Source organism: Bombina bombina, chromosome 8 (genome assembly GCF_027579735.1).
Source record: "Bombina bombina isolate aBomBom1 chromosome 8, aBomBom1.pri, whole genome shotgun sequence".
Lineage (NCBI taxonomy): Eukaryota > Metazoa > Chordata > Amphibia > Anura > Bombinatoridae > Bombina > Bombina bombina.
The window spans coordinates 125,189,295-125,207,903 of record NC_069506.1 but is presented as its reverse complement, the minus strand read 5'-3'; the positions used below and the strand labels follow the sequence as shown (position 1 = coordinate 125,207,903).

The 18,609-nt window shown below is 39.9% G+C and overlaps 2 protein-coding genes across 3 annotated transcripts in view; one reads left to right on the top strand and one right to left on the bottom strand.

Annotated features, from left to right (window-relative positions):
• Window positions 1-1,034, bottom strand: part of PPCS (phosphopantothenoylcysteine synthetase) — a 17,010-nt gene extending 15,976 nt beyond the window's left edge. The window contains exon 1 of one of the 2 annotated variants that reach the window (XM_053690560.1): window positions 1,000-1,034. Coding sequence is in view for 1 of the 2 variants with exons in the window: in XM_053690559.1 (XP_053546534.1) it covers window positions 442-955 (514 nt within the window). In the remaining variant the exon portion in view is untranslated. The other variant, XM_053690559.1, reaches the window with a different exon arrangement.
• A 317-nt stretch (window positions 1,035-1,351) lies between these two features.
• The window catches only part of ZMYND12 (zinc finger MYND-type containing 12), a 37,223-nt gene continuing 19,965 nt past the window's right edge, over window positions 1,352-18,609 (top strand). Inside the window, exons 1-5 of the mRNA XM_053690558.1 lie at window positions 1,352-1,486; window positions 5,401-5,542; window positions 8,781-8,952; window positions 11,658-11,827; window positions 12,710-12,832. Coding sequence (XP_053546533.1) covers window positions 1,377-1,486; window positions 5,401-5,542; window positions 8,781-8,952; window positions 11,658-11,827; window positions 12,710-12,832 — 717 coding nt within the window. The 5' untranslated portion in view covers window positions 1,352-1,376. The remainder of the gene's footprint in view (window positions 1,487-5,400; window positions 5,543-8,780; window positions 8,953-11,657; window positions 11,828-12,709; window positions 12,833-18,609) is intronic.

Sequence of the window (18,609 nt, the reverse complement as noted above, 5' to 3'; positions counted from 1 at the left end):
TTTTTCAAATAAAGATACAAAGAAAAAAAATAATAGGAGTAAATTAGAAAGTGGCTTAGAATTGCATGCTCTATCTGAATCATGAAAAATTAATTCTGACTAGACTATCCCTTCAAACTTGTAATATAGTTAGCAAATTCTGCATTGTTTTTACTGTCTAGGGACATATTTCTTGACATTACTATCCTAACAAAGGCTGTAACCAAATAGAGACAGCTATAAATGAGCCCCTATTCTGATCAAGCAATCACTGTATAGTATGTTGCAGGGTCGTGGTCATATGTCCTCAAGTGTCTCTGGGGGTAGTAGAAAAAAAGTGACAAATAGAAACATCTGACAGCATAATGATGGTACATGGCATAGTTATTTAGTGCCCAGATGGAACCGAAATGGTCTTGAAAACAAGCCCTGAAAGAAGCATCAAGTCTTATGATCACCCACCTAAAGGGCTGAGAGCCTGGGCAGCAGCCAGCAGAAGGTGCAGGTAGTCGGACAAAGTGCTGAACTCCACCGGGAGCAGCAAGCCAGAGCTCTGCAAGCGCCGGTAGTCCTGTAACACCTGCACTATCCCGGGGAGCTGACTTTGTTCGACCTCAACTCTGGGCTGAGATTCCCCGGGTACCACCTGCAGAGCGTCCAGCCAGTTAACTGCAGTGTAGCGGCGGCTGTATGGGTACATAGATCGATGCCGGTACAGGAAGATCACGGCATAACCGGCCTGGAGAAAATACTCCGCTGAGGCCGATCCCCGTCGCCCGCTACTGAAGTTATCCAAAAAGCGCACGGTGCGCGACTCCAGAGGCACCTTCGTGCCCCCTGAAGTGATCAGCACCACCCGCCGACCTTGCGAGTCGTGAATGCGGGCGAACTGTTCCATAGCCCGTGCAGCCTCTGACACCTCAACCTGCGGGGCGAACTCATGTTGGATACGCTCGGCGCAGAAGGGTTCAGCCATTAGCGAGCACTAACTGTACTAAAGTGCACCCTGCAAGTCGTCACCTTTGCACAGAAGTGGCTGCAGACCAGCTCTTCCTGGTGCGGTGAAGCTTTAGCCGCCATATTATGTTTGGGCAAAGGTTTATATTAATGACAACTATATGTAGGCATATGAATAATAAAAAGTTTGATACAATGCACATAAGGCATTGCAGCCAGACCCGATGACATTTTTTTTTCTGTGTATTGAATTCTATTCAAATAGCTGAAACGATTCTAGATTGCTATCTTTACTGATGGCAACTACCCTGCAAGGAGGCCCAGTCACTTTAGCTTATCCCATCGTTCACTGTACAGTGATGACGTTGCATCCCTAGCAACCGTGCACTGCGTGCCTGGCAACGGGAAGCTGGAGAGTGGAGACTGGACTCCAGTTCAGAATGGCGAAAGTCAATCCGCTGTCCAACCCGAAAGCGGTGAAACTTCTGTGCGAGTTATGTCACAGCCCTGCTTATGTTCAATGTACCGGCTGCAAAGTCACCTATTATTGGTAAGTATCCAATTTTCAATTCAACCCCTTGTGTTAACTCATAGTGTACACACATATCAGGTGATGTAACTAAAAGGACCATTTCAATATTTTGTTTAATTCCCTTTTTTAAAATACAGAAGATTGTTATCTAATTAATGGCAAGCAGGATTCATTAGACATATATACTTTTTTATAATGGACGTAAAAAAAGATATTCTTTAGGCATTAACAGCTTGTAAAGTGACAGTGCAACATCAAGCACTCAGTCTACACACAGAGTAGCTAATGTACTAACTATAGGGTTGTTGATCTCTTCTGGGGTATTGTGATAGACAGGAGGAGGAGACATACATGGTTTGATCACTGATGTTATTTTCAAAGTGTGAAAATGTTTATCTATAGTGTGATCCGAAGAAGAAACCTCAAATAGTGTGCCACACTGTCTCATGGTCAAGATTTATCAATCTCTGAACAGACAGGATTCACATTTTGTGAACCTGTCCACATTGATCGCAGATCGTGGGACGCATTTGTTCCCCATATTTAACATTGCACGGGCAAACACTTGTGCAACGCCACCCCCTACCAGCCTCACGCAACCAATTGCACGAGAGAAGGGCTTGTCAATCACCTCGGTCGAATGAATACAGGGTGATTTTCATCCGTGAACTCCAAATTGATGAGAGAACCGCTGCTTCATAAATGTCAGTTGCAGGCTCAAATGAGCGAGAATGCAACGGATCAGGGCATGCGCCGCATGATAAATCTTGACCTTAAAGGGTTTGATTTATCAAGCTACAGCGGACAGAGGTGTACATATGCGCCCCTGTCCGCTGCAGCTAGCCTCTGGCGGGCTGAATTCTGCTATCGGAATTCAGCATTGCACAAGAACGTAATTTTGCACTCTTGTGCAACGCCGCCCCCTGCCCGTACACAGCCAGCCATGCGCGGGCAGGAGCTGTAAATCTCCCCGGTCGGAAGAGACTGATGTGGAGATTGAAATTTGCCACCTAAGAGGTGGCAAAGAGGTTAGGGAAGCACCGGTCTGATGACTGCTGCTTCATAAATACGGAATGCAGGTTCTGTTGTTTGATAAATCGACCCCAAAGTGTTACTTTAAAGATCTGTGACAGCAAACTGTAATCTTTGTTAAATTATACTATTTTACTTATACTAAACTTTAAAATGATTAACAATGCATTCAATGTATTGCATTGCCCTAACATGAGGGTTTACCTTTAGAGATGTGAAACTAGCTGCCAAGTTTCCTGCAATATAGCTCAAAGTGAGCATGCACTTTTACTTACAGTAATTCTATGAAGCAGGCGGTGCAGCTAACAATCGGCAGTCCTTTCTGTAGGGTTGCCAGGTGTCTAGTATTTCAGCATGCAGTCCTTTAAAATCTTAAAAAAATACTGGATTCTTGACTTTTTTGTTTTTAAAGTCAACTGAGTGACAGTTACATTTTAGAGGCCTCCTATGCCTCTATTCCAAACAAATATGGACAGAAAGAAGTGACACTGTGTATATACTGCTCTGGATATTGCTGGCATCCAAGGGGAGAGTTAAACACTGCCCTGTGTGTGTTATATGGTTCCACTGGGGTAAAATTTATGTTCAGTGTTTTTTACTGTCAACATGGGGATGTAAAAACATTGCTCTGTGTGTGCTACTGGTAGCCAAGAAAGCCAAATCACTGCTGTGTGTGTATTACAGCTTTAGTAGTGGGCAAAGGTGGTTAGCCTCAGTGGATTATTTTCTCCAGGCTGGTAATGCCATGATCTTCCTATACTGGCATTGATCAAGAACGTATCCATACAGCCTCTGCTACACTGAAGTCAACTGGCTGGATGCGCTGCAGTGATGCCAGGGGAACCACAGCCCTGAGTTAGGGTCAAACAATGTCAGCTCTCCGGGATGATGCAGGTGTTACAGGACTACCAGCACATGCAGAGATTCGGCATGCAAAGTTAAAGGGCCATTATAGTGGAACAATTACATTTTGTCTAAATGTTCAAGAAGGATATTTACACACAGGAAAGGCTTAAAGCTGGTCCGAGTATTCTTCTTTCCTTTTTATGAGGAACCAGCTATAGACTGTACCCCACTCATGTTCCCCACAGCTCTAAATGCCTTGCATGGAAGAAGAAGGAGCTCCAGGGGTCATCAGTCTCCGTGTCTGTTGTCTGAAGGGACATTACATAGCAATGCACTGGGGAATGTATTGTTTCCTATTTCCAAAAGGAACAGTTAATGGCGCGTTGAAAAAAACGTTGAGCACACAGTAACTCCATCAATGTGGTATAGACTCAATTGTTTCAACAACTCGCCACCACACACACTTGTACAACTACCAAAATCTGAGGCTAGGTGATTCTATCGGCCAGTAAGTGGTAGCTTATCAGCAGTCTACAGTCAGCAACCAATAGTATTCAAGGTGCTGCTCATTTATCATTTTATCACTAGAACTTGTCATTTTCACACTAGAGACCATGCAATGCCATGTGTTTAACTCTCTCATAACACTGACTGACAGTAAGGCTTAGTCCCCACAGGAGCAGGCAGGACTACTAGATACAGCACACAGGAGAACGGTTATTACACAGCAAAGGTAGGGGGCTCACTCCAACCACCCGCATCTCCTGCTTTCTTTAGCATATAGATGGCGAATACGGCTTCCTCCAATCGTTGCATGCTCTCTTTGGCGTCCAGCTCGTGGGGAACGCAACTATTCGAGGAAGCCGGATTCCTCATCCATATGCTAAAGAAAGCAGGAGATGCGCGGCGGAGGATCAGCTTTATCTTTTCCATAATGCAATGGTAAGTATTTTAAAAAATAAGCGTTTTTGTAAACTCTAATTATTTAAAGTGCCCCTGTTTTTAAGATTATTTTTTGATACTGGGCTTTAATTCATTTAAGTTTACAATCACTTTAAATACATATGCAAATGTCTGTCGCGCCCACTACCAACAGACTATACAAAAGTGATGAACAATAAGTTTAATGAATTTAGACCAGAAGAATAGTCAGCGTTTTAGAAAAATCCTGTAGACAGAAATATACTCAGAAGAATAGGCACTGCTATAAAAAAAATATACTTAGAAGAATAGGTTCAGTTTGAATAAAATCATGTAGACAGAAATATGAGGAAGTAACAAGAGAGAAGGTAAGAGGTGGGTTTTGGGCAGAACCAGTGGGTGGTGTGATAAAATATCTGCAAATAAGTGCAGTGTTATGGACGGCTGTGTATGTTAGGGTGCAAATTTAGAATTGTATCTTTAGGAAATCCAGTGAAAGGAGCTGGCATAGAGGGCAAATATGAGCCCATTTAAAGGGATTCATGATAGATTGCAGCGGGCCCAGGCGGCATATATCATCTGCCGGACAGACAGTGTTTGCTTACGCAAACCTGTCTGCCCGGGATCACAGAATTCGGGCAGCATATTGCAGCAATACACGCTTGTGCAATGCCACCCCCTGTTCGCGCTAGCCCAATGGTGTGCGAGTAGGGGGTTGTCAATCACCCCAGGGTGAATGTACCCGGGGTGATTTAATCCGCCAGCTAATACTGGTTAGGAAGCTGCTGTCTGATGATCGCTGCTTCCTAGCTTTTGGCTCATGTGAGCCTGCAGTGATCGACCCCAGAGCTGCATACTCAGCTTGATAAATGGGGGGCATTGCCTCTATCAGGACATTTGGGACATAAGTCTTAAATTGGAGAATTCCTGCAGCTTGCGGCACTATTAGGAGGGGTTTTATAAAGGTTTTACACATATAAGGTTAGCAGATTTTGTTATTGGTGTACAATTATTTGATATTTTTGCTGTCCTATTGATGAACCTGTGTCACTGTTTTAATTAGCCTAGCATGAATTTCTGCTGATTATATTTATAATATATAATATTGTTATTTTTGTATTCCTCTCTTGTAGTGATGCAGATCACCAGCAAGCTGACTGGACCAGTATCCATGAAAAGATTTGTCAGTTACTCATTCCTGTGCGCAAGTCACTGCCGTTCTTTAACTCTTCAGAAGAAAGGACTCATTGCATGGAACAGTTACTACAGAGAAAGGTAATCAGATATATTAACATTATCTTTTATTCCAAAGTTAGTTGTAAAATGGTATGTTTAAAGGGACAGTCAACACCAGAATTTTTGTTGTTTTAAAAGATAGATAATCCCTTAATTACCCATTCCCCAGTTTTGTATAACCAACACAGTTATAATAATATACTTTTTACTTCTGTGATTACCTTGTATCTAAGCATCTTCTGACCGCCCATGATCACATGACATTTTATTTATTATCTATTGACTTTCATTTTAGCCAATTAGTGCAGTGTCTGCCACAATCCACGGGCATGCTCACAATGTTATCTATAGGGTTTACCTGAACTAGCTCTCCCCTGCTGTGAAAAGCGAATACAAAGCATGTGATTAGAGGCGGCCTTCAAGGGCTTAGAAATTATCATATGAGCCTTCCTAGGTCTAGCTTTCAACTAAGAATATCAAAAGAACAAAGCAAAATTGGTGATAAAAGTAAATTGGAAAGTTGTTTAAAATTGCATGCCCTATTTGAAACATGAAAGTTTTTTTTGGACTTGACTGTCCCTTTAAGTAATGATAACAGACAAGTAATCTTAAAGGGATATGGATGTCAAAATAAGCTTTCATTATTCAACTAAAGAATGTAGTGTTAAAGGGACAGTAAAGTCACAAAAAATCTTTCATGATTTAAATAGGGCATGTAATTTTATACAACTTTCCAATTTACTTTTATTACCAATTTTGCTTTGTTCTCTTGGTATTCTTAGTTGAAAGCTAAATCTAGGAGGTTCATGTGCTAATTTCTTAGACCTTGAAGACTGCCTCTAATCGGAAAGCATTTTGACAGTTTTTCACCACTAGAGGGCGTTAGTTCATGTGTTTCATATAGATAACATTGAGCTCTGGCACGTGAAGCTCCTAAGAGCAAGCACTGATTGGCTAAAAATGCAAGTCTGTCAAAAAAACTAAAATAAGGAGGCAGTTTGCAAAGGCATAGATACAAGGTAATCACAGAGGTAAAAAGTGTATTAATATAACTGTGTTGGTTATGCAAAATTGGGGAATGGGTAATAAAGGGATTATCTATCTTTTTAAACAACAAAAATTCTGGTATTTACTATCCCTTTAATTTACTTCTAGTATCACATTTACTTTGCTCTCCTGGTATCCTTTTTTTTATAAATGATACCTAGGTATGCTCAGGAGAAGCAATGTATTACTTGGAGCTAGCTGCTGATTGGTTGCTACACACATATGTGCCTTGTCATTGGCTCAAAGGAAACACAAAAAAATTGATAACTGCGCTATAAAAGGTCAGTTAAAAACAGTAAACAAGGAGACTCCCTAAACTCCTCAGAATTAAACCAGTAAAAGCAAATACTCTCTCAAAAGAGAGAGATAATACTGTATGCGCTACAAGGTGTAGCTGAGTCAGTGACTAATAGACAGATGTATATAATATCAATTAAAAAGATACATTTAATACAAGATAAAAACATAACTCGTTATTACAATCACACGCATATGATATGTATAGGATATCCAACCTACAAGAAATAAGTATAAAATAAGCATATATGGAAAACACACAGTAGTCACAAATAGTGATCAAACATTAAAACACTGCAAAGTGTAGTATCCAATAACGAAATGCATTTCACAAATGATTCAGAAACGAGGACGAAGTTCCACCAATGCAAAGTCCCAATACCAGTACTCCAGCAGATACCAGAGAAATAGGAGCCAGGGATCGCTGGAATATAAAGCAATTCCAATGACAAAAGAGACGAGCCAAAACGATAAGGTGTTACGTCTTACTTACACCGGAAAACTTGGCTGGATTCCCACAGAAGCTTATGGCACTAACTTTCTCAAAAGCCGTCCGTGTGCAGGTCGTCAGCTCACTCCACGTCTTTGCTATTTTGCGCGCTGCAGTTACTGGACACCGGACCTGGAGTTACATATGCTGGGAGGGGACAAAAACAGAGTGCAAAGAGCAACGCGTTTCAGCCGTACCGGCCTTTGTCAAGCTTTCTCAGTTAGTGCGATATTACCTCTATATAAACCCCTTCATACATCTTTATTGGTGCTCGTTAACTTGCTGAAATTAACGGATACAGGGGGACAGCTGTTATGATCATATCTGTCTAAAAACGAGTCTGACATCTATTGCCATCTATACAGAGGATAATTAACAAATTAGATTTGTTTCTGAATCATTTGAATCACCTTTAGCGGGACATAAAACCCCAATTTTTTCTTTCATGACAGCCATAATTTTAAACAATTTTCCAATTTAGATCTATTATCTAATATGATTTGTTTTCTTTGTATCCTTTGTTGAAAAGAATACCTAGGTAGGCTTTGGAGCAGCAATGCACTACTGGGAGGTAGCTGCTGTTTGGTGGCTGTATACATATGCCTCTTGTCATTGGCTAACCGTGTGTGTTCAGCTTGCTCCCCCTAGTGCACTGCTGCTCCTTCAAAAAAGGATACCAAAAGAATAAAACAAGTTAGGTAGTAAATTTGAAAGTTGATTAAAATGGTATGCTCTATCTGAAATTTTTGATTTCATGTCCCTATAAAGGAAATTTTTAAATCTGTCAGAAAAAAAGTTAAACATTTTTATTGCGTTAGCTTTTTATTGTGCATTTGTTGATTATGCAATTCTACTGCATTTAATTATCCCTTAAAAGGGACAGTTTACCCTACATTTCCTCCACTTTAATTTGTTTCCAATTATTCATTTAGATGCTGGCGCGTATTAAATTGTTTACAAATAGATCCTTTTACTTTATTTTGGCATTTGAAATAACTGATTTTTCCTGTGGTATCATACCTATTCTAAGAGTTTCTATACTTAAATATAGGTTAAAGAAAACCTGTGTAAACATAGGTAGGAGGTAGACGATATAAGCAAGATTTGTTCTAAATATTGGGCTTTGATTTACAGATATAAAGAAGCACTTGTGTGTGTACAGAAAGTAATAAACTAAGAATATCTGATGTCGCTGCAAGCTCCACCCATTTTGATGGGTTGTGGTTTCAAAGAACAAAAACAGCTATTTCAAATACAAAATAAACATAAATGATCAATTTATCATACATTTTATACTCTGCAGCTGTTATAACAAGTCATTGAGAACACATTAAGGTAAAACAATTTTACAGTGTGCTGTCTCTTTTAGAGCAACATGAGTTGAAGACCAGTTCAGTTTGTATGATGTCTCAAATCACTTGGAGTGTTTATTTTTATTTTCAGAAACATTTAATTGACTTTACCACCAAGGAAGCCCAGAAACTCCTGTATGAAGGAAAGCATGAACATGTCATTCCTGCGGCAATGCATTCCCTTTCTTTCAGTATTGATGTGTACGGCCTAAATTGTGTTGAATTAGTGCCTGTGTACCTCATCTTAGCAGAAGCTAACATTGGTAAGTCTTACTTGCAAACAATAAAGGGGATGGGGGTAGATCTAACCTTAAAGGGATATTAAACCCAACATTTTTCTTTCATTATTCAGATAGACAATACATTTTAAACAACATTCCAATTTACTTCTATTATCTAATTTGCTTCGTTTTTTTAGATGTCCTTTGCTTACAAAATAGCAATGCACATGGGTGAGCCAATCACACGAGGCATCTATGTGCAGCCACCAATCAGCAGCTTTTGAGCCTATCTAGCTATGCTTTTTATCAAAGGATATCAAGAGAATGAAGCAAATTAGGTAATAGAAGTTAATTTGGAAGTTGTTTAAAATTGCATGCTCTTTCTAAATCATGAAAGAAAAAAATTTGAGTTTAATGTCCCTTTAACCGATTAAGGACCGGGTATTTCAGACTAAAACTTCCCCAAAAGACCAGAGTATTTTTAGCATTTTTGCCATTACTACATTTAAACAGTAATATGACCTTTTTTTATATTTACCTATCAAAACTATATATTTTTTTTAGTAGACAACCCAAAGTATTGATCTAGGCCCATTTTGGTATATTTCATGCCACCATTTCACCGCCAAATGCGATCAAATTAAAAAAAAAAAATCGTTAACTTTTTCACAAACTTTAGATTTCTCACTGAAATTCTTTACAAACAGCTTGTGCAATCATGGCACAAATGGTTGTAAAAGCGTCTCTGGGATCCCCTTTGTTCAGAAATAGCAGGCATATATGGCTTTGCTATTGCTTTTTGGTAATTTGAAGGCCGCTAATTGCAGCTGTTCCCCACACTTTTATTATTCCCAGCAGTGAAGGGGTTAATTAGGAAGATTGTAAGGTTAATTTTAGCTTTAGTGTAGAGAGTACCCTTCCACCTGACACTTCCCAGCCCCTGAACCCTCTCAAATAGCTCTCTTCCCTCCCCCCAATGGTCACCCCCATCTTAAGTACTGGCAGACGGTCTGCCAGTATGCAGTATTAGACCTTTTTTTTTATTTTTTTTTATTATAATTATGCTCTTCTGTGTAGGATTATCCCCTTACCTTCCCACCTCCCTGATCTCTCCCAAAAAGCTCTCTTGCCCTCCCCCCTCTAACTAATTACCACCATCTTAGGTACATTAGTACCCAGTTTTCCAAAATTTGCCAACTTTATTAAATAAAATTAAAAAAAAGCAACACATTTTTTCTGTAGTGTAGCTGCCCCCACCTCATTTACCCCCCTCCCAGATTGATTTCCCACCCTCTAATCCCACCTCCACAGTATGATCCCCTCTCGCTCCTCCCTCCTTCCCCCTTCCTGCCACTCTGGGGTGTTTTTTATTCCGTACTGCCACAGGGAACGATGCTGGTCCTTAAGGGGTTAAAGGGAAACATGAGGGGACCGCTGCACTACAGAAAAAAAAGTTGAGAGCGGCAGGGAAGGGGAAGGAAGGAGGGAGAGGGATCCAAGTGGATGGGATTTTGGCCGTGTACACAGGCTTTAGGACTAGAATATTATAAAACTTTAAAATTTGCTTTTGTCTCCAGTTAATCATCACATTGCAGTTGAGCTGGTGCTTTAGTGCAATTGCCTAATTTAAAATTGAATTTCAAAATGACCTACAGAAAATTTTTCACTAAAAAAAAATCTCATTGCAGAAAGTGAAAAAAAATTCTGCCTCTGAGGATCTAACTCAGACAGATGATTACAAAGAATATGTTATTCCTTGGGTTACTGCTCAGACAGAGATTTCCTGGTTATCCCCATTAATTTATTCATTTTCTATATCATTTTGCATGATTTATTTTGCTGAAATTCAGCTGTGCTGTTTGCATTTTTATTTAACAAATATAAAAAAATGTTTTTTTTATAGCTAAAACAGCATGTTTTTGCAATAGAAGTGACATATTAAAGGGACACTGTACTGTAATGCTTTCCCATTGACTTGTTATACCAGCTGCATAGTATTAAATGTACTGGATAATGTTGCTTTAGGTTTATATTTGCAGTTGAAGTAACTGGTTTTGTTCACTAAAACCACCAAACATTATGAAAAACTCAGTACTGGGCTTTGTGTAATGAGGAGAGATAAGATAATGATGTCTACTCTTCCTGAAGGTTTTACCCATTTGAATGGGCATGCTTTTAAGAATCAGTGGTAGTTAATTAAGAATGAGTGACACAATAAATGTTTGTGGCTTTTGGTGGCCAAAACCGAAGAATCCTCTGAACGGGAGAACAGCAGATAGAAGGTACCATGCAACCTTATCTAAATCAGGCCATGTGCCACTGGGCATTTTTAGATAGAAAAGTTGCAGAAGCACCACCAATTCATGAGAACAAATTCATTGAGCCATAGACAGTAAAAGACAAAATTTCGGACCCATGTCTTATGAATTGGTGGTGCTGCTGCAACTTTTTATGTGATGACCTGGGGGTTTTGTTATAGACTCTGACAGCCTGCATACCTGGATATTTCTTTTAGCCTAAGTGCTGAATATTTTTTTTTACTGGACATTTTTAGAGAATATATTATTTGTGTTTGTAATAGCCATACATTTATATTCTAATATATTGATCTGTGGCCTCATGTGTGGGCCCATTATTGATTTACAGCTTTAGTCAACATGGACTGTCAAGCACATAAACAAATTTTATTAAATTGGACTTGGTATCATTATCTGCATTGTTAAAGACTTATTTTCATATCCAACTAGGCCTTGGACATCTGTCTCAAGCAGAAGAATATCTTTCTCAGGCTTACTGGACTGTGCTGAAAGCCCCAAGTTGTAGCAATACTACCCGTTCCAAACTGCATCGCAATCTGGGCTTGCTATATTGTGCAAAGGGGGAATTTGAGGAATCACTGCGTCATCTTGCTAACGATGTAAGCTCTGATATTTAAATGACTGAACTCAAAGTCATCCTATAAACGTAATGCAGATATGTCCGTATTTTGGATTTTAAACAAAGATTTAAACAATTTTTTACAATAACCGATTGTTATTTGCAGTGACAAGAACCTGTGAGCATCCTTACAGGGACAGTCAACACTAAAATGGTTATTGTTTAAACAGGTAGACGATTCCTTTACTACCCATTCCCCAGCTTTGCACAACCAACATTGTTACATTAATATACTTTATAACATTTAAACCTCTACATTTTTGCCTGTTTCTAAGCCACTACAGACAGCCTCTTATCACATGCTTTTTTATTAACTTTTCACTACAGGAGTGTGCTAGTTCATGTGGGCCATATAGATAACAATGTGCTCACACCTGAGAAGTTATTTAAGATTTAGCACAAACCAGCACTAATGAACTATAATGCAAGTCAATAGATAATAAATAATAAGTCATGTGATCAGGGGGCTGTCAGAAGATGCTAAGATACAAGGTAATTGCAGAGGTAAAAAGTATATTAATATAACTGTGTTGGTTATGCAAAACTAGGGAATGGGTAATAAAGGGAGTATCTATCTGTCCCTTAAAGCTCTGAATGCAAGTACACAATGCATATGTTAGTATGCTCCACAAGTCACGTGCTCAATAAAAGTGATCACTAAAACAGATAGCTTTTAGTAGAAACGTTTTTGCTTAAAAATAATTTTGTATTTAAAATTAAGATAAACCAATATCCCGGTAACAGTATAACTAAACTATACAGTTTTTATGTTGGCGCACAATATGATGTATGTGCTGTTAAAAAGGAAAATAAACGGAGCAAACTTGTAATGAATAAATGTTGCCATTTTGTTGAATTTCAGGTTTACTTTGCAAGCTTGGCATGTGGAACACATGATATCAGTACTGTCGGAGGATATTTCCATATGGGTAATATTTTTTTTCGCCAGAACAAAATGGACATTGCAGATTCTTTGTATAGTGAGGTTAGTGTTGTGTTATCTTTATTCTTTCCAGTGTGTGCCTAATATCAGGACTCATCATTTTCTATTATGAATTTAAATTAGCAGATTGTAATTAAAGGGATACTGTACCCATTTTTTTTCTCTTTCATGATTCAGAGAGCAGGCAATTTTAAGCAACTTTCCAATTTACTCCTCTTTTTAACTTGTCTTTTGTTTTCTTGGTATCTTTATTTGAAAAAGCAAGAATTTAAGCTTATGAGCCGGCCCATTTTTGGTTCAGCACCCTGGATAACTCTTGCTGATTCCTGGCTGCATTTAGCCACCAATCAGCAAGCACTACCCAGGTGCTGAATCGAAGATGGGCTTCCCCAACACTCCTTAGAGATTATTAAAGCTGTTAATGACCTACTCACAAAGGCTATTTCTCTCTGTTTGTCCATCTTGATCTGTCTGCAGCCTTTGATACTGTTGACCGCCCTCTCTTGCTACAAACCCTCCAGTCTTTTAGCATTTGCGACACAGCCATTTGATGTGTATCCTTCTCTGGCACATCATATGTATCCTTCTCTGGCACATCATATGTATCCTTGTCTGGCACATCATATGTATCCTTCTCTGGCATATCATATGTATCCTTCTCTGGCACATCATATGTATCCTTCTCTGGCACATCATATGTATCCTTCTCTGGCACATCATATGTATCCTTCTCTGGCACATCATATGTATCCTTCTCTGGCACATCATATGTATCCTTCTCTGGCACATCATATGTATCCTTCTCTGGCACATCATATGTATCCTTCTCTGGCACATCATATGTATCCTTCTCTGGCACATCATATGTATCCTTCTCTGGCACATCATATGTATCCTTCTCTGGCACATCATATGTATCCTTCTCTGGCACACCATATGTATCCTTCTCTGGCACATCATATGTATCCTTCTCTGGCACATCATATGTATCCTTCTCTGGCATATCATATGTATCCTTCTCTGGCACATCATATGTATCCTTCTCTGGCACATCATATGTATCCTTCTCTGGCACATCATATGTATCCTTCTCTGGCACATCATATGTATCCTTCTCTGGCACATCATATGTATCCTTCTCTGGCACATCATATGTATCCTTCTCTGGCACATCATATGTATCCTTCTCTGGCACATCATATGTATCCTTCTCTGGCACATCATATGTATCCTTCTCTGGCACATCATATGTATCCTTCTCTGGCACATCATATGTATCCTTCTCTGGCACATCATATGTATCCTTCTCTGGCACATCATATGTATCCTTCTCTGGCACATCATATGTATCCTTCTCTGGCACATCATATGTATCCTTCTCTGGCACATCATATGTATCCTTCTCTGGCACATCATATGTATCCTCCTCTGGCACATCATATGTATCCTCCTCTGGCACATCATATGTATCCTTCTCTGGCACATCATATGTATCCTTCTCTGGCACATCATATGTATCCTTCTCTGGCACATCATATGTATCCTTCTCTGGCACATCATATGTATCCTTCTCTGGCATATCATATGTATCCTTCTCTGGCACATAATATGTATCCTTCTCTGGCACATCATATGTATCCTTCTCTGGCACATCATATGTATCCTTCTCTGGCATATCATATGTATCCTTGTCTGGCACATCATATGTATCCTTCTCTGGCATATCATATGTATCCTTGTCTGGCATATCATATGTATCCTTGTCTGGCACATCATATGTATCCTTCTCTGGCATATCATATGTATCCTTCTCTGGCACATCATATGTATCCTTCTCTGGCACATCATATGTATCCTTGTCTGGCACATCATATGTATCCTTCTCTGGCACATCATATGTATCCTTGTCTGGCACATCATATGTATCCTTCTCTGGCATATCATATGTATCCTTGTCTGGCATATCATATGTATCCTTGTCTGGCACATCATATGTATCCTTGTCTGGCACATCATATGTATCCTTCTCTGGCATATCATATGTATCCTTCTCTGGCACATCATATGTATCCTTGTCTGGCACATCATATGTATCCTTCTCTGGCACATCATATGTATCCTTCTCTGGCATATCATATGTATCCTTGTCTGGCACATCATATGTATCCTTGTCTGGCACATCATATGTATCCTTCTCTGGCACATCATATGTATCCTTCTCTGGCACATCATATGTATCCTTCTCTGGCACATCATATGTATCCTTCTCTGGCACATCATATGTATCCTTCTCTGGCACATCATATGTATCCTTCTCTGGCACATCATATGTATCCTTCTCTGGCACATCATATGTATCCTTCTCTGGCACATCATATGTATCCTTGTCTGGCACATCATATGTATCCTTGTCTGGCACATCATATGTATCCTTCTCTGGCACATCATATGTATCCTTCTCTGGCATATCATATGTATCCTTGTCTGGCACATCATATGTATCCTTCTCTGGCACATCATATGTATCCTTCTCTGGCATATCATATGTATCCTTCTCTGGCACATCATATGTATCCTTCTCTGGCACATCATATGTATCCTTCTCTGGCACATCATATGTATCCTTCTCTGGCACATCATATGTATCCTTCTCTGGCACATCATATGTATCCTTCTCTGGCACATCATATGTATCCTTCTCTGGCACATCATATGTATCCTTCTCTGGCACATCATATGTATCCTTGTCTGGCACATCATATGTATCCTTGTCTGGCACATCATATGTATCCTTCTCTGGCACATCATATGTATCCTTCTCTGGCACATCATATGTATCCTTGTCTGGCACATCATATGTATCCTTGTCTGGCACATCATATGTATCCTTCTCTGGCATATCATATGTATCCTTGTCTGGCACATCATATGTATCCTTCTCTGGCACATCATATGTATCCTTGTCTGGCACATCATATGTATCCTTCTCTGGCATATCATATGTATCCTTGTCTGGCATATCATATGTATCCTTGTCTGGCACATCATATGTATCCTTGTCTGGCACATCATATGTATCCTTCTCTGGCATATCATATGTATCCTTGTCTGGCACATCATATGTATCCTTGTCTGGCACATCATATGTATCCTTCTCTGGCACATCATATGTATCCTTCTCTGGCATATCATATGTATCCTTGTCTGGCACATAATATGTATCCTTGTCTGGCACATCATATGTATCCTTCTCTGGCACATCATATGTATCCTTCTCTGGCACATCATATGTATCCTTCTCTGGCACATCATATGTATCCTTCTCTGGCACATCATATGTATCCTTCTCTGGCACATCATATGTATCCTTCTCTGGCACATCATATGTATCCTTCTCTGGCACATCATATGTATCCTTGTCTGGCACATCATATGTATCCTTGTCTGGCACATCATATGTATCCTTCTCTGGCACATCATATGTATCCTTCTCTGGCATATCATATGTATCCTTGTCTGGCACATCATATGTATCCTTCTCTGGCACATCATATGTATCCTTCTCTGGCATATCATATGTATCCTTGTCTGGCACATCATATGTATCCTTCTCTGGCACATCATATGTATCCTTCTCTGGCACATCATATGTATCCTTGTCTGGCACATCATATGTATCCTTCTCTGGCACATCATATGTATCCTTCTCTGGCACATCATATGTATCCTTCTCTGGCACATCATATGTATCCTTCTCTGGCACATCATATGTATCCTTCTCTGGCACATCATATGTATCCTTCTCTGGCACATCATATGTATCCTTCTCTGGCACATCATATGTATCCTTCTCTGGCACATCATATGTATCCTTCTCTGGCACATCATATGTATCCTTCTCTGGCATATCATATGTATCCTTGTCTGGCACATCATATGTATCCTTCTCTGGCACATCATATGTATCCTTCTCTGGCACATCATATGTATCCTTCTCTGGCACATCATATGTATCCTTCTCTGGCATATCATATGTATCCTTCTCTGGCACATCATATGTATCCTTGTCTGGCACATCATATGTATCCTTGTCTGGCACATCATATGTATCCTTCTCTGGCATATCATATGTATCCTTGTCTGGCACATCATATGTATCCTTCTCTGGCACATCATATGTATCCTTGTCTGGCACATCATATGTATCCTTGTCTGGCACATCATATGTATCCTTCTCTGGCACATCATATGTATCCTTCTCTGGCACATCATATGTATCCTTCTCTGGCACATCATATGTATCCTTCTCTGGCATATCATATGTATCCTTGTCTGGCACATCATATGTATCCTTCTCTGGCACATCATATGTATCCTTCTCTGGCACATCATATGTATCCTTCTCTGGCACATCATATGTATCCTTCTCTGGCACATCATATGTATCCTTCTCTGGCACATCATATGTATCCTTCTCTGGCATATCATATGTATCCTTGTCTGGCACATCATATGTATCCTTCTCTGGCACATCATATGTATCCTTCTCTGGCACATCATATGTATCCTTCTCTGGCACATCATATGTATCCTTCTCTGGCACATCATATGTATCCTTCTCTGGCACATCATATGTATCCTTCTCTGGCACATCATATGTATCCTTCTCTGGCACATCATATGTATCCTTGTCTGGCACATCCTTTGCCCCTTTACCACTTTTGGGGTTGGGGTGCCACATGGCTCTGTTTTTTGTATTCTGATGACCCAAATCTACCTCTCTGCACTAGACCTTTCCCCTTCCTTGCTAACTTGGATCACTAACTTTCTTTCAATTATTTCATCCTGGATGTCCTCTCACTACCTCCAGCTTAATCTTTCTAAAACTAAGCTCCTTATTTCCCACTCTTCTTCCAAGACCACTACCCCCACAACTCTTTATAACTGTTGATATTAACATCATCACCAATGTTCCTTCTAATGAGCGCGGGAGCGGGGCCGCGCAGTAATTTGTGAGGCCCCGCGCACATGTCAATTAAGGCCGCGCATCACAGGGGGCATTTACAGTCAGCGTGCCAAAAACCTATAAGCAACACTGTTTGAAGAGGCAAATGAGGATGCACATGTGGCTCGTACTGGTGGTGGAAGGAGCATCTCAATGTTAAGTTTGGCGACTTTATTTTTTTAACTACCCACTCATTAAAAACTGTAGAAGCAGACCGTTCCACATAGACTGCTAATTGCACAGATCACAGCTGCGGTGGGGGGCTGGCAGAGCAGTTAGCAATTGGAAGGGAGCGACCGTCACCTGTTTTGAGCGCACGACGCTAACATATTGCAAGGCGGCCGCTTTCTGCCCCATGCAGTAGTGTGAAAAGTGAAAGACTGTTCAGCTTAGCGTCAAACGTCCTTACTGATAAAAGAAACAGACTTATAGCTGAACATGCAGAGATGCTTCTGTTCCTTAATAAGAACTTGCCACTAACTTTTGAAAAATTATTTTAATTGCTAGATTGCCTGCTATACTGCTTGTTCTCATCTTGAACAATTGTGCTCAAAACATACTGTACTCTGAGGAACATCCTTAGCCAGGGCTGGACTGGGAATATAAAGCATCCCTGGAAAAGTAGCCCTATTTTCTGTTGAGTCAGTAGAATGCAAATGCCCCATTTTTCTCAAAGGGGATTACTGGGACACTCCTTCCCCAATGTTTTTTTCACTATTAAATTATATTACTTTGTATTAAATACAAATGTCAGATTGATGCTATATAGGCATCCTACAACCCAATTGCATCCAGTAATCACCCCTTTAAATTG